This window comes from Lepisma saccharinum, chromosome 12 (assembly GCF_977018435.1).
Source record: "Lepisma saccharinum chromosome 12, izLepSacc3.1, whole genome shotgun sequence".
Lineage (NCBI taxonomy): Eukaryota > Metazoa > Arthropoda > Insecta > Zygentoma > Lepismatidae > Lepisma > Lepisma saccharinum.
The window spans coordinates 53,561,633-53,582,239 of NC_139240.1; the positions used below are offsets into that span (position 1 = coordinate 53,561,633).

The 20,607-nt window shown below is 41.3% G+C and overlaps 1 protein-coding gene across 1 annotated transcript in view; it reads left to right on the forward strand.

Annotated features, from left to right (window-relative positions):
* LOC145996482 (cytochrome P450 6k1-like) overlaps positions 1-20,362 on the forward strand; it is a 36,527-nt gene extending 16,165 nt beyond the window's left edge. Inside the window, exons 4-5 of the mRNA XM_083132973.1 lie at positions 18,931-19,182; positions 20,163-20,362. Of these exons, the coding sequence (XP_082989099.1) occupies positions 18,931-19,182; positions 20,163-20,353 (443 nt within the window). The 3' untranslated portion in view covers positions 20,354-20,362. The remainder of the gene's footprint in view (positions 1-18,930; positions 19,183-20,162) is intronic.
* The last annotated feature ends 245 nt before the right edge of the window (positions 20,363-20,607 follow it).

Here is a 20,607-nt window from a genome sequence, read left to right on the forward strand (position 1 = left end):
TGGCCGAGGGTCGAGGTCTCGTGAACGACATCATCAACAAGCTACCCTTCGAGATGCACCTACCAGGTTACCAATACTGCGGACCGGGTACTAAACTGGAACGGCGACTGGAGAGAGGAGACAAGGGGGTAAATCTGCTGGATGCTGCATGCAAGGATCACGACATTGCTTACAACACATATACGAATTTAGATGCGCGTCACGATGCTGATAGAAAATTGGAGCATGCCGCGTTCGGGAGACTCGTCAGCAGAGACGCCTCGCTGGGTGAACGGGTTGCAGCATTGGGCACGACCATTGCCATGAATACAAAACGAAAATTGGGGTGGGGGCTGTAATTAAATAACATACAGTAAAAAAATGTCTACGCATATAACAGACTTACCAACAGAAGTGTTATACAAAATATTTACATTTACTTTCGACGATAGTCACGAGGATGTTAAAAAGCTTATTGATTTAGTTAAAATAACACCACAATTTCGCTTGCCCTGTGAAATGCTACTTCTGGATCATCTGAGAAAAATAAGCGGTGTAAAATTTTCTTCTTCTCCCTATGCTTTTTTTCGGGCTGCTGATGAAAAATTGGTTGATAAGATGGACGAACTTCACGAGTGGAGACAGGGGAGGAGACGATATACAGACGACTGGTATGCTTCAAATGCTGAAACCAGCAGGATCATCGATCACTTGATCGCATTAGGCAATGCCGAAATTTTTTTCTATAAATAACATACTGTAAAAAATCTACGAGACCAAAAAAAATATTTCTTCGATATGAGTGAAAAAATTAGTGACGTCCAGGCATTAAAACAAATGCTAAATTTGTCAGTCGAATATATAAAAATTCAGGAATTGGAAGTGGACAAACCTTATGCAATAACTTCTGGTTCAATTGTTGCAACCCAGTTTGGTCCTAAAGTACGTCTGTTGCTCAACGGACAATACAGTCTATTTTTACCAGATCGATACGCTAGCATGTTATCCGACGAGAAGCTATCCATTTTAATCGAGAACACAACTCGAATCGTGTACAAGGGGACAAAAGAACTTCTTGGTAAGAAAACAAAGCACATAATCGAATTTGTTTAATACCTGCAAAGTATATATAAATAACATACCGTAAAAAAAATTACACGGGAGGGAAAACAAAAAATCTCTGAACATATATAAAATAACATACCGTAAAAAAAAAATTACATCATGAAGGCCAAGGGCGTCGTGTACCAGATACCATATTCGAATCTGAAAACGCTGGGTGCCCTCGATGGGTTACTCACCAAGAAACAACGCGAGAAGAAACGTTCATGCTTGTCTAAAGGACACGGAATGAAATTGCTGCTCAACACTCCACAATTGAAAAAGTTGCAGCATTCGCGGAAGCAGCAGAAGATTGGAGGTTTCATATTTAGCATTCCGGCCATCTTGGCAGCTTTGGGTGCAGTGGGCAGCTTGGCAGGAGGCAGTGCTGCCATTGCCAAAACCGTCATCGATGCAAAAAAGAACAAGGCCGAGCTGGAAGAACAGAAACGTCACAACCTGGCTATGGAAAAGAAGGGGAAAGGTGTGACCAAAAAGCGAAAAAACAACCTCGATGCTTTGAAGAAATATAAAAAAAAGAAAAAGCCCTGTCCAACTTCGATATTGAATCTCTGATCGAACTGTTGGGAATAAGGAACTTTAGGGGTGTTTTCATGTCCGATTCTCTACCCTCTGCTGTGAAGAAAAAGGAGTATGGCGTGGTCAACCTGGACAGTTACAAAAATCCTGGTACACATTGGATATGCTACCTCAAAATTGACGATGACAAAGCATTTGTTTTCGATTCGTTCGGTAGCACACCGCCTGCCAGGTTGGTGAAGTATCTCAGTGTTGCCAACCTCTACTACAATGACGAACGCATCCAGGGTTTCACCGATGTTAACTGCGGCCACCTATGCCTTTCCGTTCTCGCATACATGTCTAAAATAAATAACCCCTCGGTGGAGCATTTTCAGAAAGCATTGTGGTACCTAAAACACCATGGGAGTGTTCCATCTCACCAGCGAGACTTCGGTCTTGAAACTCGCGTGGCATGACGACATCATCTATCCTAAATCTATTGCTCTTCGTGCATTCTACAGCATGTACCTAATACCCAATGTCACGGAGCACAATAACAAAATTACTGTTGGAAATGAAAAAATAGTTATCACGCCAGGACAGTACAATCTGTCTACCTTGCAAGCCCAATTGCCAAGAAATGTACTGCTATCTCAAAATTCTGTAACTCACAGAGTTGAAATTGTGTCTGCTACGGAAACAGTAGACCTAGGCACTGTTGGAGAGCTTCTGGGATTCGAGAACAACACAAAGCTCGAACCTGGCATCAAGCACATCGGTGCCAACATTCCTAAATTTCTAGCCATCGAGACTCGGAACATACATTGCAATGTGGCAGAAGGCATGATCACCAAATCCTCGGATGGTATCCCAGGCAGCCACAAGCAAACAGGTATCATCGCCACGTTCAAACCAAACTCTGAATTTATGGAACCGATTATCTACACACCCTCACCACCGATATACTTCCCTATATCTCGTAATCGCACAGACAATATAGAATTGGCAGTGACAAACGAAAAAAATGAGGTGGTGAATTTTGCCGGAGCTACTACCACCGCCGTCGTGGAGATTAACGTATAATAAATAACAATCATGGAGCAAATCGAAAGTTACGAGTTGCAGTCCTTCCCACCCAATCGTCGCACGTTCGCCAATTTGAACGAACCGAACAGGGAGATTGAATACGATGTGGACGTCGGGGATGGGTTTATTCACCCTCACAGAGCTGATTTGTATATCAAGTTTGATGTGGTGAAGAGAGACAACGGCGAAGCATTTAATGCCAATGCAAATTTAAAACTCGTGGACAATTTTGTACCGCATCTGTTCTCGCAAGTGGAAGTTAGAAAGCATGGCACCGTCATCGATAGGGTTGACTATCCCGGGATTACTTCTACAGCTGTGGGAACACTGAAGCTCTCCAAGACCGATGCAGCATACTACCAGGCAGGGGGATTCGAAGCAGATACAAAAATCAAAACTCGAAGCCACACAGTACTGTTTCCCATGCGCTTGCTTCCAGGCTTCTTCTCCGACTACACGGAGATTATGTGGAAGGGTGGCTTGCGCGTCACTTTTCGCAGAAGCGCCAACGACAACGATGTGCTGATGCGTTACAGCACCTTGGGTGCAGACGGTGCAGCACTTGCCAACACACTACCCGACGCAGCCAAGTGCGTCATCCAGTTCATGGAGCTGCGCATGCCTGTGGTAGAATACGAATCTAACTACGGTCTCAAGTACAAAGCCGATATTTTGAAGAACCCCCAAGTACCCATCCAATTTTACGGCTACCAGTGCGTGCAGAAACCTGCTTCTGGCAGCCATTTTGAATTTGATGTTACTACGCAGTTCAACAGCATCCGGTACGATATGCCAGAGTTTACCGTCGTGCTCTTCCAGACGGGGAAAGATAATAACCAAGAGAAAGATTCTAGCCAGTTCGATAATTGCAAAATTAAGAATGTTTACCTCAAAAATGGAAGGAATGAAGTTTTTCCACGCGAAAATTATAACTTAAACATTACGAACGACGATTACCTGAAACTTTACGAGGCGTACACAGCTTACAAGAGAGTGACCTCCGGCAATGTGGACGTGTACTACAACCCCGACGAGTTCATAGCTCGCAGACCCATGTTTGTCATCAACACATCTAAAAGAAAACAGGTGGTTGTTAACGATCGTACCAACATCAAGATTGTATGCGAGTTCCACGACGCCTTGCGTGCAGATACTCTGTGCAGTGTCATTCTTATTGCAGAGAAAACATTTGTGTATGACGTCAAGAATGAAAGAGTAACTGAACAGTTTTAGATACAAAAAAAAAATTAAAAAAATAGCACACAATAAGAAATGTGGAATTTTATATATATAAGTACAAATTCCAATTAGCAGTTTCCAGAAGTTTAATTTTGCTGTGCCATGCATGCATGTAATCGAGGAAGTGGAAGTAAATTAAAATTGTTTTTTTTTTTTCATTTTGCATTGCCTATTACTTTTTGTTACACTCTGGGCAGGCCTTACTAGTTTGGAGGCGATAGTGGCCCCACGGAAGTGTATGGACCCCACATTCAAGAATACACCTCTTGTCGTCGTGTGCATCCAGAGCAACTTTCCTGACAATATTAGTTGTAAGCACATGATCAACGCTTTGGATACGATGCTCTTTTTGTAGAATAGGCGATTTTGTTCTGAGGCACTCGAGGTAATCCTCAAACTTGAGGTGCTCCCGAACCACTTGCCTGCTTACACCCTTTGCCTTTTTTGTTACAGAACCCTCAGCCCGGATCGCATAGGCTTTGGCACAAAGTCCAGCAAAGTCCACAATCACATCCCCGTCTTTCTCGTCCTTGAGTTTGCCGGGTATTTTTTTGTCGAAGAGCTTGACAAGAGCTGGAACTTTGGCTATATCACCATACGCATCGGCCGTGCGAACATGGTACACCAAGCTGTCTGTGTCTGTGTAGAGGAGCGAGATATTGTGGTTGTAGTGTGCACGTAGTATGTCGTAATATGTCTCGAACATGCACAACTTGCTCAGATCCAAAACTGCAGCTCCCACATAGATGGGCTTGTTGAGTAGCACCTCGCGCCGGTTCATGTGAATCAGAGACATCTGTTTGTTGTAAATTGTTCGAGACCTGAACAGCGGGCTTGCAACAAGTCGACGACACTGTGTTTTCTTCGTCACCAACCTCACATCAACGCGATTTCGCACATTCTCCATGGTCTTCCCAAATACCGCATTGTTCATTAATTTGAAAAAATCGCGATCAAGTTCCGAAGTGGCAGCAGTGCGATGTTTGGTGTTCAGTTCGATGTACGGCTTCAACCATGGAGACTGCCTGAACAAGAGCACGCTGTAAACTGCTTTGACCGAGACCCCTTGCTGCATTAACCACTGGAGGTTCCGGTAGTGTAGCACATAATGTTTTTTGGGCTCCAAGTCCATGACGAGCTTCGGTTGATCTGAGCCAGGTGGACACTTGAATTCCGGAGCAGGCGAAAGGTCACAGAATGTATCCTGCAGCTTCTCGGGGAAGTCAAGGTCGACCTCGGCAAAAAACCCAAACTCGTCACACTCTTTTTCGATGTCGTGGTATAAAGGATCAACCCACTCAAACTGTCCTGTTGGGAGTGGCTGCATCATGGAGTGCCCGTAAAGATTATTCACATCAGTGTACATGATGTAGCTTGATGGTTGGGAGGGGTCGTAACCAGTGGCCATGTGGTGATTGTTGGCGTGTGCGAAGCGTTGCGACACTTGGACCATGCCGCCCCGGATAGCTCTCTCGATGAAAAGCATGATATCAATATCGGAGATAAGTGAAAGTTTAATTTTAGTCAGCAGGAGCATGGCCGACCATGCCAGTCCAGGAAGGCTGTAAAAATATACAGGGTCCAGGTTGTAAATGTTTATCGCAGTCGCCCGAAACGCCTGGAACACATCGGCAAGAAGCGTCACATCAAGCTTCAGGTATGCATCGTGGTAATCACCAAAAGTTCGGCAACCCAACTTGACCCACATAGACTGGGCATGCTTGTACTCCTCGTCGGTAATACCTGAACCTCTCAGCTGGCTGTAGAACTTATCCTGGGGAGGCAGCAACTCTTCTTCGAACTTGGAAGGGTCGGTGACGTATTCGTAGGGGTAGACCCCTTTACGTCTGATGAGTGCGACATCTAAGTTCGGGAAACTTGATGTGGTAATGGCTAGTCGGTCGTCTCTTAGCTTCCCAGCAAGAGCATCCAGGCTTGCCTGGAGGAACCTCAGAGAGTCGAGGAACCGAAGCTCGATGCTCCTGTTTTTTGAGTCGGCGGGGATCGGCACCCACTTGCTGACGCTAATATAACGCTCCTCGTTTTGTGCCAGGACATTGATTCTTGCATTGTCGTACCCTAGATGTGTGACCAAGTGATGGAAATCATATCCCGAGCCATTGTGAAAAAAGACCGGTATGAAGCGCGGGTCCCTGGCTCTCGAGTTACACCTGTTGCACCACGGGCCAATGTAGCTTCCGGTCCCATAATGGTCATGGTGGTGGACCTTTTTGTTATTGTCAGTGAAGACCGAGTTGCAAACAGGACAATTTAGAGTTATTTCGTGCTGATGCTTGTCTTTGGGAGACAGAGGTAGCATGGGCTTGGGGGCCAACAGCACCTTCCCTATCTTGATGGCTTCCTGTTGCATTCTCTCCAGGAAGTGTTTGACCGGGTCAGGACCGCGATACACATAGGGCTCGGAGGCAATATGTTGGTCTCGCCACACCACAACATAGGAGTAACTCGAGGCCTCGTGGATTTGGAAAGGAATAGTAGAGGATGTTTCAGGGTTGGGATGGCAGTTAGACAGAGGTTGAAGAAAGGCCTCGAAGTCTGCTACAATATAGGCAGGATGCTTCACCATAGCACTGTGCATGCGAAAACACTCTACTTCACCAGGTTCGGGCAGGATAGTTTGTGCAGGCTTGTTGGTACCACAGTAGAGCATGTGGCGAGCTAGCTTCTCAGCAGCAATGTTGGGTCCTCGAGAGTGTTTGAATTTATAATGGTTTCGGTTGTCGAAAGTGGATAGGCACCTGCGACACACCACGATGTGACCATCATGTCTATTTTTCTGATTTGAAACAAGTCGAGAGAGGGAACGGATAAGGGTGTAATGGTGATGGGTTTCGTCCTTGATGAGCAGGAGGTTGATTTCTCGTGCACTATCATCATCTACATCACTTACCCGAATAGGGTTGACGATGTTTGCCTTGGTGAGACCGTAAACATTGATGGCTAATTGCAGGCCCAACAAGTCACGAGCACGAACCTCAAACTTGCGAATATGCGAGACTTCTACAGGGTAGGCAATCCCGGCCATTGCATCCTCCAGTTCCGACTCATACTGCTTGTAGTGTGCAACATAGCGTGGACTCTTTTCCCAAGGTATAGGGTGCAATGCTGCCAGCACCGACCAGAGGAAGCATTTGGTGTCTTTGTTCTGAATATTGAGAACAGCTTTCCTTGCTTCAACCTTGCGTGGCAGGGCAATATAGCTAGACCCTGCCAGTGGCAGGAACTTGTTAAGTGTCAGACAAAGTTCGTGGGGGTCGCCACACAACGAACCGCCCGAGCCTTCAGCCTGATGCTCCTCGTGCTTTGCCACAAGCTCCTCGACAAACTTGTCGTAGATGCTGTCGAGGTCAGTGACATCTGCCTGATGCAGTGTTTTTGCTTTTGTGGCATGGAAGAATTTATATATTTCATCAGACGGTTTCTTATACTTGCAGCATAGCACAGCATAGAATTTAGTGGAGTGTGTGGCCAATGCATCGTTGAGGATGGATATTATCTTAGCTCGCTCGCTCCCCAGAAAACTACGCACATCGCAGAAGCTGTCTGATGTTATGTCAAAGTCTTCTAATAAATGCTCAAACGCAAACCGGTCTGCTTTCTTCGCCAGCTTGACGCGTTTGGCAGGTGGCGATGCATCGAGGGAGGTTACTTCTACCTTTCGCTTGGAAGGTTGCGGTAGAGATGTTCCAGTGCTCTTGCAAGTAAGCTGGTGTCGCTTGAAGTTGGCAATAGTAATATTTTTTTCACACTTAGAGCACAGTTTGGTCGCACATATTCGCTTTTCCGGCACACAAGTACGACAGTGCCTTTGAAAATGTTTACTTGACACAGCAGTTTGGCACGTAGGGCAATTTTTTACAGAACGCATAATGCAGAGATTTTTTGGGGGTATGTTATTTAATATCCAATGCTGTGCAATGCAAAATATAATTGTTAACTTTTTTAAAAAAAATCTATTTTTAAAATATTCTCTATGACCTTACTTGGGTTTTTCCGCTAAATTATATGCTTCTAGTCTCCTATACAATACAATATACGTACAATATTGTCAACAGTATCATATTTGAGCAGGTCGCTTGTCACCCAAACACTACAGCTCACAGGTTGGTAAAATTTCACATGAAAGCAGATAATACGCTTAAGTCTTATTTATATATAATTTTCACGGGCGTACAATATTGTCAACAGTATCATATTTGAGCAGGTGGCTTGTCACCTAAACACTACAGCTCACAGGTTGGCAAAATCTGACATGACAGCAGATAATACGCTTAAGTCTTATTTATATATAATTTTCACGGGCGTACAATATTGTCAACAGTATCATATTTGAGCAGGTCGCTTGTCACCTAAACACTACACCTCACAGGTTGGTAAAATCTGACATGAAAGCAGATAATACGCTTAAGTCTTATTTATATATAATTTTCACGGGCGTACAATATTGTCAACAGTATCATATTTGAGCAGGTCGCTTGTCACCCAAACACTACAGCTCACAGGTTGGTAAAATTTCACATGAAAGCAGATAATACGCTTAAGTCTTATTTATATATAATTTTCACGGGCGTACAATATTGTCAACAGTATCATATTTGAGCAGGTCGCTTGTCACCTAAACACTACACCTCATAGGTTGGCAAAATCTGACATGAAAGCAGATAATACGCTTAAGTCTTATTTATATATAATTTTCACGGGCATACAATATTGTTAAGAGCATCAGTTTCCGTAGAGCTCTCTTTTTTCCATCTTCCCTCTATACAGTGAAGCTGTAGAAGACACAATTAGCTAACCTAGCATACAACATACCTTCCTAATTAACCCATCCGCTTACCTACTCGTCGAATTGACGGGTTCCCGATTTTCATCACGTAGTTTCTTTTTCATTCAATAGATGGCAGAGGTTGTATGAGCTTTCAAATCTATGACGTGTATGTTTGGGCTGCTAAGTTTTTCATACCATTTCAAGTGTGTTTTGTTCAGTAATTTCTCATGTAAACAAACCTTCATTTGTTACGTCTTGCAAACATGTTGCATAAGAATGTTGTAGAAGATTCTGCGATTGAAAAGTTGCTTTTCGATAGCAATGAAGAGGAAAATGTGGATTTTGAAAGTGGAGGTGAACACGGGGGTTCATTTTGTGTTAGTGAAACTGAAGAATGTAGTGAAAGTGAGGAAGAGGTGGCTGTGGCAGGAAAAATATAAAAGGTTGAGGAATGGAAATAGAATGCAAAGGTGTGTGTGTGATCAAATTTATTAGGTGAGTTTCTAATTATCTTTCAAGTAAACTGCATATGTGCAAACTTATTACTGTACTTCCACTTCAATATATAAAATTGCTTGGATAGTTTAAACAATATTTGACATCTTGTCTTGCTGTGCAACCTTCACGGGAGATAGCCAAATTTAAATGGTATTTCATGGCAAAAAAATTGGCATTTAAATGGTAAGCGGATAGGTTAATATGGATATTGTCACACATTCCTCTTATTTTATACTGTTGTAAATGGAAAAGATTATGTACGGTAAATGTTTTGTACATTATAGGGAAAAAATGCAAAATATCCCCCAATTTTAATTCGATTCAGAGGTGGATCGAATTTTTACATATTCTCACGCCGGCACATATGTTGTTCTATTTTGCTTCTTTTACTTGCCTTGCTTAATTAACTCTCGCTAATTAGCATTTTTTTGGAAGAAGTCAACTAGAACAACATATGGCGGTATGAAAAATATGCAAATTAAAGAATATTTTAGTAATATAAGGGCCCTAGCAATTAGCTTCGTCGACTAAGAGTACTCTTTTAAACGTCTTCAGCTAGATCGTATTACTACGCGAGGACGTTTAAAATGTTTGGGTGTTGAAAAAGTTTGACCTACTTTTTATTTCTATTGTTTGCTAATAGATGGCGCTGATAGTACCTCCTCTCTCTCTCCCCTCTTCTCCTCTCCCCCTCTTTCTCCTCCTCCTCTGCTGTATGACAAATAGCACAAACATAAAATCAAGATTTTGGAGAGCAAAACATAAAATTTGCATGCATCTGATGTCGAACTAGGAACTTTATCTTTCGGGGAGTCAACATTATTTTTTTACTCAGTCGTCATATAACATGAACACACGCAAACATTCACATGTGCTTTTATTATTTTGTGTTCGGTAAGTACAAGTATATTCTTACATAAATTATTGTTTAATTTAATAAATTGTAAACCCTAAGCCTGCTATACTAACACTCCTTCTGTGTTTCATTATACTATTGAAAGCGAATGTTGCGTGCATACGGAAATAACACAGAAAAAAAAAGCGGATGGAAGCAATTTAAAATCAGTGGAGCAAGGTTAGTATTACGAGAACGTAAAAACATGTGCTTTCATTCAACTTCGAAAAATAAGAATAAATATGTGCATACAGAACACATATGCTTTCTTTTCACAGTTGTAAAATCATATAAATTGTACATGAAGTAAGTTACGGGAAGGCTCTTTCTTTTATGTCTGTGTATATGTATGTTGTACAATTAGGTACAAGTATTGTACAATTAGGTACAAATTGTTGTACAATTATTTCCCCCAGTTGTCCAGTTGGAGTTGGGGGCATAACACTGGTACTATTTGTACTCACAGTGCTTACTCATGTATTTTGTTTAATATTTTATTTCAAATTCACTGTCAGAAACTAGTGTTGCCAGTTCCTGGATGTAGGTTTACCTACTCTGTTGGTTGTCACTGTCAAGCTTCCAGTATTCGTACAGCATAAAAAGCTATAGCCCCCCCCTCTTAAAATATATATATTGTATACGCCAAGATGCTCAATAGCCTAGCAACACATCATGAAAAAACATGCCAAGAGGACCCAGTGGGTTTATAAGTCAGTGCTGCCAACTCCTATTTGTAGGTTAGCTTAGCCTGTGAAAGATCATATAGTAGAATTTTTGTAGAGTGGGTAGGCAACACCGACGAGCATCAAATAATAATTTCGAGCCTCAAATAATAATTCGAGCCTCGTCAGTGTTGCCAATTCCTATTTGTAGGTTAGCTTAGCCAGTAAAAAATCATATAGTGGAATTTTCTTCGGATGGGTTGGTAAAACCCAAGCCTCAAAAAAAACATCCAATAGAGTTGCCAAATATAAAAGGGGACAATGGGTCCCCCTCATAAAAGGCTACAGTAAGAGCCCACAAGTCGCCAACTCTGTGCCCCCAACAGTGTTGCCAGACATAAAGAGTACATGGGCCCCTCAGGTCCTTTGATGAAAGTTTACAGTGAAAAACCCAGTAGGTTAACAACACTGTCAAAGAATCTACAGCAGTGTTGCCAGATGTAAACAGGGGGCAATGGGCCCCCCTCATAAAAGGCTACAGTAAGGGCCCACAGTGTTGCCAACTCTGTCCTCAAAATATACATCATAAAAGGCTACGACGAGCCCCAAATGATGATTCGAGCCCCAAAAGATTATTTAGAACTGTCCAAATACCCCTACTGAAATCTTTTATGGATGCATGTGGGATGGATGTTCTGTCAAATCAGTAAAAAATCAAAGGGATTTCTTCGAGCGTGCTCAAGCAGTACCAACAACAATGAAGAAATGAATGGCCCTACTTAGTTGAAAAAAAACAACAACATATTTTTAGTGGATGATTTTTTCCCGATAAAATGCCGTTTTTCTTTCTATTTCCTTTTTTTTAATATAAATTTTTGGCTTTGTGCCAACTTCGGCTAACCTCTTTCATTTGCAGATTCAGTTGTGAGTTTTAGACATTAATAGCGCCAACAACAACAACAACAACAACAAAAAGAGAAACTCGTGAAAAACTATCCTTTTTTACCCCCAAAGAAGCCTTTTCCAACCAATTCGAACTTCATCTACAGTGGACGATTTTCAAGTGGCAATTTTTTTAAAATAAAGTGTAGCTAAAGGAATGTATTAGTATTAACTCAACCACACTGACACAGACTTCTGTTACACTCATACCCAATATCTGAAAATGTAAAACAGAATACTGAAATACCCCCTCTCAATTCGAGCACTGTACATCAACAAACACACAGGAAAATATTTGCACAGTGTGTTTGAAAATTTTGTGTGCGTATTTAATGACTATTGTGTCCCTGTAATGACCAACTTACTCTGAAAAAAAAAAAATCTCCTGTAATGAAATAATGTATGCTGTATGCTTCTTCATATGACCACTGGTATTAAACACTATTCTTTTAATCGAATCAATTTTTATCTTAGCCAAATATTTCAGGAATTCTCGAATGTGAAGATGAGGTTTTAGGAGGAGAAGTAGTAATGGTGGCGGTTTGGCATTTTTGTTGAAGTTTCGGCAACATTAGTTTTATTATTTGTGGCCTTTTTTTCCTGTTTTAGTTTGCCTTGTTTTGATATTTTTCCCTTTCGCACTATTGTCGTGCTAATAGGACATTTAACATTGTATTACATTGCAGGAGTTATACTAGAATTAGACTAAGTAGCCGGCTACATCTGATCATTTCTATTCTATTACATATATTTGCCTTTGTATTTCTTCTGCCCATGTCCTAAGTAGTTTACTCAAGACATTTGTTGTATATTGAACCTTTATTACAACGGCCACCCATACGAATACTTTCCAGCGACGACCCCGCGTGACTTGTGTTCCATTAAGCCGGTTGCGGTATGTATTATCTTATGCGACTTGCTGCTCTGCATATGTGTTATTTCTAAGTTAGTCTAGTCTTGGCATTTTATAATCTAGGATCCCGTTGACCGATGTTACTGATGGTTGGGTTGATACGATGTGGCTGCTTTGCCCAAAACTTTATCCTTTCTGGTTTGCATGTAGTCGTACAACATTTCTTGATCTGGTATTTTGCGAATTTGCGTGTTGGGCGCAAATCGATCGGCACCAGATATTATTCTTAGCTCTTTATTTTGTACACTTTGTAGCGATATTTGGTATGAAGGTGTGCTGTGCTGCCAGACGACGCTTGCATAAGTCAGCATTCTTCTGATTAGCACATTGAAGAGCATCGTTCTGTTTCTAGTTGTCCAAGCTGTCCAAGATGCGTGTTTCCTTTACATGCTGACTTTTTTATATGTTCCTTAAAAGAAAAGCCTTCATTTAGTAGAAATCCTAGATCTGATGTTTTTCTTTCTTGTGGAATATTGTGTCATGCCAGTCTTAAGTTTAAAGCATGTATTTTCCTTCTCTCTGTGAAAAGGACGGATGCGATTTTTGTCTGGATTCACTCTTTTTCTCCATTTTCTATCCATTTTCTATACTCTCGCAAGTTCCTCTGCATTTTGAAACATTCCTTGTTTAAGTTAGTACTATTTGTAAATATGGCGATGTCGTCCGCAAACATCGATAATGTAGTGCCTGGGAGTGTATGCATATCTGCCGTATAGAGGAAGTGTGCCAAATGCGGACCCCCTGCATTTGTGCTCTGGATGGTGATGTAGCTTGGCGGATATACTTGGCGTTGGTAGTTTACGTTATTGTCGCATGGAGTGGTTGCGCCCACGTTCATTACTGCGCCAACTCTTCTATAACTTAATCCTAAGTATAGTAGCTCTCTCTATATGCAATTTTCAAGTAATGGATAGAAATACGTGAGAAATATTTATCATGAAAAAATAACCCCTGGTGATCCTAAAGTGGGACCCCATGTCGTTCCTAAAGTGGTCCCCTTGTGTTGTTGTGAAACAAGCACAGAATGCATTTTCACCCACATTCTAATCCTGGAATTCTGGTACAGGTTCCAAGGGAATAGATGTGACGAGAACAGGGGAGATACTAAGAACGTGGAATGAAGATAAAATGGCCATATAGGTGTAGATGCTATACGAAGAGAAGCTACGATCTCGAAGATTGTAATACTGTCTGTTTAACATTTCAGAAAACGTTTTATTTTATTCCACAGCCTTTCATGTATCGTATTTAAGCTTTAATTGTACTAAATATAATAGGGGCCCATTTTAGGAACGTTTTTTTCCAATCTTCAAAATTGCATCTCTTCGAAAACATAGAATTTTCACAATGCAGCCATTTTTTTCTCGCTACGGGAGGAACCATGCTGAATAAGTACCTCATGTACTATTTCAGGCTCTAGTATCGCTTATTTTGGCTTCATGGTTTCCTTGATATGCGTCAGAAACAAAATGGGGGCCCACATTTGGTACACTTCCTCTATGCGGCGTATAAAATAGGTGACAGTATTGACCCTTGCGGAACATCTGCAGTAATGCTTTTGTCTGACGATGTACAATTATTGAATTTTGCAACCAACGTTCTTCCGTGAAGGAAGGAGTCTAGCTGTTCAATTGTGTAAGTTGGCAACTCGAATTGATTAAGTTTATACAAGAGTCCTTATGTCCAGACTATATCGAAGGTTTTTTCAATATCTAGAAACTCTGCCACCATATAAGGTAGGTGAGCCCGTGCTCCCAAGATGGCCCACTTTACAAAAATCATATTAGTGTTTAACACAGCTAACAAATGGCACTACATTAATATTCCCAGTCTCCCTCAGGTGCACCATACAGAAAACGAACTGTCTCGGGCTGCCAGCAGCCATTTTATTTGTTATTGTGGAATCCCTAGTGTGGTAGGGACTGTGCACACCAGTCCTCCACGAAGGTCGGCTATTCGTCGTTACTGTACATAATGCATGTCAACAATAAAAAGTTTGAGACCAACCATTTTCTCTAATAAGGTGTAGAAACGTGAAGAAAAATGAATATGTTTTCTTCAGCATAACCATAATTTCTAAGCCAACTATAAGCCGTGAGCCACTTTGGGACCCATGGGCCACATTGGGAAGTGATGCAACGGTTTTGCATGTCTTATACTTAAAAAAAAAAAAAAAAAAAGACGTTAACGGCAATGTTACAAAATATCCATTTGGTACACTTGTTAATTAGTTGTTCTAGTTCTTTTAATTTCAGAAATGTATCTCTCATTAGAGATTTGTAAATTGACCTAGAAGCTTAACCAGAGCAACGGCTATACTGTACAATCGACCCTTGTGCTTTACAGTTTCGGCATAATAGAAAAATATGTTCACTCGTAGTACTTCATTCGTTCTTCGATTTGGCGCTGTGCATTTTTCAATTAGAAGTGAAATAATATAGACTCTTTTACATTACTAACCATAGGAGATTTCCTTCATCGTATTCCCATGCTGTAAACACATAGTATTGCCAGTACGAACTTGGTTTTGAACTTTAATATGTATGCAAATTTTCACGATTCAACTTCCTTTATTTCGATTTTAATTTTATTTTTGGATATTGAAGTTTCTATTTTTTAATAGCTGCAAATTATTTTCGTTAATTTAAATTGTTTTTCTTCAATTTGTTTGGGAAATATATGGTTTCTGGTGATTTTATTGTTCAAGGTTGTCCTAGCGTTGTGCTATTTCACTTGTCTCCCCATAACAGTTTCGCAAAGTGCAGGACACAAGCTTTCCAACGATATGCCACATGATGACTGCGGGACTAAAAAGAGGATGAAACCGCGTGACCCAAGAAAGGGGGTCCAAAGTTAGGGAAGAACTCGAAAATTTCAAATGGTAAGGGGAGTCGAGTAATACCTCGTTTTAGAGGTCACAGAAAACGTGAAAAGGGTGCGAACATGATTTTGTAATCCACTGTCCGGTTTCAAAATGGCGACCAAAACAATTCCGACCCCTGAAGTTGGTGTTCCAAAGTGAGGAATTACGTATGTAAATAGCAAAACACAAACACTGGACAGAGTACATGAGATCCTGTACAAAGAATGCCAGCGGAACAGCTGTTAATTCGTGACAAAGTTTCTAAATGGTTACTGGTTCGCTACCATTGTCAGACCTTGCCACCCGTCACATGTAACGTCAGTGTGCTGAACGTCCGGGTGAGAGGTTTGCGGTTACGTATTAGTGCATGCCTCTGTGAGTGTACAACATGCAGTGAGTAGAACTTCAGGTCCATTGTGTACGAGTAGGAATAAGCATAAGTCCACGTGTTGGGTACGCTGAAGTACACAACACAGCATGCTGGCCCAGTCGACAAATTACAAAGTACGCCAATTGCCGGTGCGTCCAGTTCCATTTGACTGCACGTACGCTGTTCCCACTGCTCGGTTCAACAAAGGCAATCGGAAAGTACCACGGGTCGAGGTGTGATGAGCTCTCCTGCATAGCAGTCGCTTCCACTGATAACGCGAATATGCCCCTCCAATCTTGGTCTCATTCACCGTTGTCTGTTACAAGTTGTTGCATCGTCGAATGCATTGTGTGGTACCTCAGGGCGTTCTACAGTGCATTCCTCGCGGGCAGTGTGCATTCCTGTACTTAATTCGCAGTGGCAAATTGTTGAACGTGAACTAATAATGCCTTTCACGAACGAAGAAGTATTTGATATGCTCATGGTGTTGGGTGAGTGCCAACGAAATAGTTCTGCTGCTTCTCGTGTGTATGCTGCAAGGTATCCCGATCGGGAACATCGTTCAAGACATGTTTTTTGCACCCTTGCCGATCGTGTACGCAGAAGGGGCAATGTTCATCCTTCTAGCAGTCGCAAACATGAACGCATTGCTCAGCCTGTTCGAGATGAGAGGTCTGCTGGTGTACTTGCAGTCTTCCATCTCAATCCTCACGTGAGTATCAGGCAAGTTGCTCGTGATTCTGGTGTCAGCGCAAGTACGGTGAGAAGGATTTTAAAGGATCACTGATTTCATCCGTACCACGTGTCCTTACATCAAGAGCTACACGGAACTGATTTTCAAAGCAGGCTAGACTTTTACATGTGGTCTCAAGCTCAAGTGAATGCAAATGTTCGATTCTTTGACGAAATGTTATGGTCTGACGAGGCTACATTTAAAAGTGATGGTCTGGTAAATCGGCACAACATGCATTACTGGGCCGCCGAAAACCCACGGTGGATGCAAGAGGTTGATCATCAACATAGTTGGTGTGTGAATGTGTGGTGTGGAATCATCGACGGACGAATAATCGGACCTCATTTTTTTCAAGTGAGGCTTACGGGTGTTGTGTACCTCATATTTCTTCAGGAACAATTGCCCAGTCTTCTCGAAGACGTCCCCTTACACATCAGCTACATCAAGATGGCTGCCCAGCACATTTTGAGCTCACAGCGAGGATTCAGGTGAATGCAATGTTTCGTGGTTGCTGGGTAGGTAGAGGTGGGCCTGTAACCTGGCCTCCTAGGTCACCAGACTTAACATGTTTAGATTATTACCTCTGGGGACGACTGAAAGAAATCGTTTACCAAATCGCCCTACAACGAGGGACGACATGATCGAGAGCATAGTTGCTGCATGCAGGCAGATTAGTGAGGCAGAAGTTATTGTAGCACAGTATTATTTCAGTATCCGTGTGCAGAAATACATTGAGACCGAGGAAAGACATTTCGAACATCTACTGTAAGTTGGTAAATGTGCATCACACTGGGCGCTTTACCTATTCTTCTCATTTTCGTTGTTCATTGGTTTCTGATTACTCTTTCGTTTTTCTTATCATTTCAGTTAGGCCTATTTCTCTTGTCAAACAATGGTTTGGCAATCAATTGTGAGAAAAGTGCCTTTTTCGTTTACGAAGCAGCCGTTAAAGAAGCCAACGAATTCCTTATTGTGCATGACAGTAAACCATTCGTTGCCATTCCTAAGCCTGGAGAAAGTGTGAAGGGCGGTCAAAGTTGCAGCTCAAACAAAGCTTACAGTAGTACCGTGTTTCAAGAGCGGACCCATTACCTTAATTGTTTGTACAGGATCTTACGTACTCTGTCCAGTGTTTGTGTTTTGCTATTTACGTACGTAATTCCTCACTTTGGAACACCAATTTCAGGGGTCGGAATTGTTTTGGTCGCCATTTTGAAACCGGCCAGTGGATTACAAAATCATGTTCGCATCCTTTTCACGTTTTCTGTGACCTTTACAACGAGGTATTACTCGACCCCCCTTACCATTTGAAATTTTCGAGTACTTCCCTAACTTTGGACCCCCTTTTTTGGGTCACGCGGTTTCATCCTTTTTTAGTCCCGCAGTCGTCATATGGCATATCGTTGGAAAGCTTGTGTCCTGCATTTTCCGAAACTGTTATGGTGCTGCACTTATCTTAATTGTTAAGCTCGGTATACTCGATTTGGCTCACCTTCCTTTTTTTTGCAAAACCATTTTCTACACGGAAAACGGTAGGTGGTACAGACAAATGTTTCAATCGTATTTTTTCCCCGCCTTTCCGAATCTTCATTCCAAACATACCTTTCCCATTTGAAAATCACCCGAACGGGCATATGCCCCCCACTAAAACCACAAAGGGTGGCTTTCGGGCTGTTTCAAATACTTTCTACGGATTCTTTGGGCCCAACTCAGTGGTGCATTTTGTCGTTTCAACTTGATACGATTTCCCGTTCTCGAGATAAAGGTAGTGTCTGGGTCGCTCTGAAACACCCTGTATATCAAGACTACATACAATCAAAATTACAATGTGAATATCACATATATACAGATGCTTCAAAATCAACGTCTGGAAAAACAGGAGCAGCATTTTACTGTGGTAATTCTGCAGAATTCAAAATTTTCCCTTTACCATCGTATCTGTCAATTTACACTGCAAGAGAAGTAGTTGAATTCAGTTATAATTGCAGGCGGCCAGGGGCGTGGTGCTGATCACATCACCCCCAGCTCGGCCGAGATCGAGAAAGTGTGGGGCCTAACCCTACACCCCCTAGAAGCCTTAATGGCGTGGTGCAAAGCACTATAGTCACGTGACCCGGCTTCAGTTACAACGCACATTGGGTTTCTTGTTTCCATGTACGTCATGGAAAGACAACTCAAGGAGCTGCTGGCCATTAACAGCAACTAACAACATACTTGGTCAACAGCAGAAGTTAAGCTGATTATAATTATGGGAGGAACTCGTGAACCTCAAATTTCGAGGGTTTTTTTTGCATATAACTATTGCTGTGATATGACTATGACAAATTTATCTTTCCAGAAACCTTGAGGAAACATCCACCCGTTCTGATTGCTGATCGACAATGCACAAAGGAGTATAAATTCGAGGACTCTGATGTCGTCATAGACAAAGGAACGGCAGTTTTTGTGCCCATCTATGCCCTCCACCATGACCCCATATACTACCCTAACCCTGAAGAATTCGACCCTCAGAGATTCAGCAAGGACATGATGCAATCCAGACGTAATTTTACGTTTTTGCCGTTCATCGAGGGACCGCGTATGTGCACAGGTATATGAAATGCTTTCAACTTTGAAATACTGTATTTAAAACATTTAAGAAACATTTATGTGAATTTTTTGCAAATACGTTGTAATTTGCGTTATTTAAGTACAGATGCTTCCAACCTTGAAATATTTAAAGCATTTAGAAACATCGATGTTGAAAATCATTTTAAATGAAAGACTAAAATAGATTCGTCCAACCTTGAAATATATAAAACATTTAGAAATATTGATGAGATTTTCTTGTTATTTTTTTTAAAAAATGCCCGATTTAAAATACATACTTCTAATATTCAAATATTTAAAAAGTTTATTACCGTTGATGAGAATTTATTCTAAAAAATGCTGTAACTTGAATGATGGCATAGATAGATGCTCCAAAGTAATTCCATAACGAAACGATACCTCAAGCTGCACGTGTCTCTCGGATTGGGTACATTTCTCAACATCGTGCCGCCTCAATCTGGTAGTCGGGCATGCGCAGTATTTTTCACAGACTGAAGGTAGCAGTGCTTATTAATCTTCAATCTGGCATTGTGCCACAACTATGCTCCGAGGCAAGACAATCTTGAAGCCGTTTCGCAACTCAGTAGTTACACATGTGTGTAGAATACAGTTCCACTTCCGCATTTCCTATTATGACATAATTTTCCAGCTGTAACAAAATAGTTTTATACTTTGTAATACATGGACAATATATATATATATATATATATATATATATATATATATATATATATATATATATATATATATATATATATATATCAACAGATATGGACCTCAACTGTTACAGGCTCATTAACTGCACACACACTCGATGGCGTCGATGCCTATCTTTGGACTACGTATTTTCTCTTCACTCGCGGATTAATACAAGAGTGAACTGCTTCACTATTAAGCAGTCTTGGAGTGTAGCTTCTTCATCTTTCATGATTTACTTCCTGCATTTATTTTAACTTTTCTTTTTCCTTTTGTTGAATGCAGGCATAATATTTGGACTCCTCCAGATCAAGATGGGGCTTATATCAATTCTCTCTCGATACGAAGTCCACAGAAGTAAAAGAACTGAAGTCCCCATCACCATAGATCCTGCAGCAATAACAATGGCGCCGAAGAATGGAATCTGGCTTAAGATATCCACCAGAAGAAAAGCAATTTCAGAAATAAAAGAATAAAAAAATGAACCAGTAACGAAAGAGATTTTAATTGTTATATCAAGTTCCTATATTTTATGTTCTGCTCTAGACAAATTATTTAGCATTTTGCGAATTTTGTTCCTTGTGAGTTACTCGACTTATAGGATGCACAGTTTCTCTCAGACATAAAAATAATAGACATCCGACTCTCAGTTCATTGTAATTGTTATGTTGTTTCTATAGTATGTATGTTTGTTTGTTATTGCTGGAAATCAATTAACGGTTATTATGAC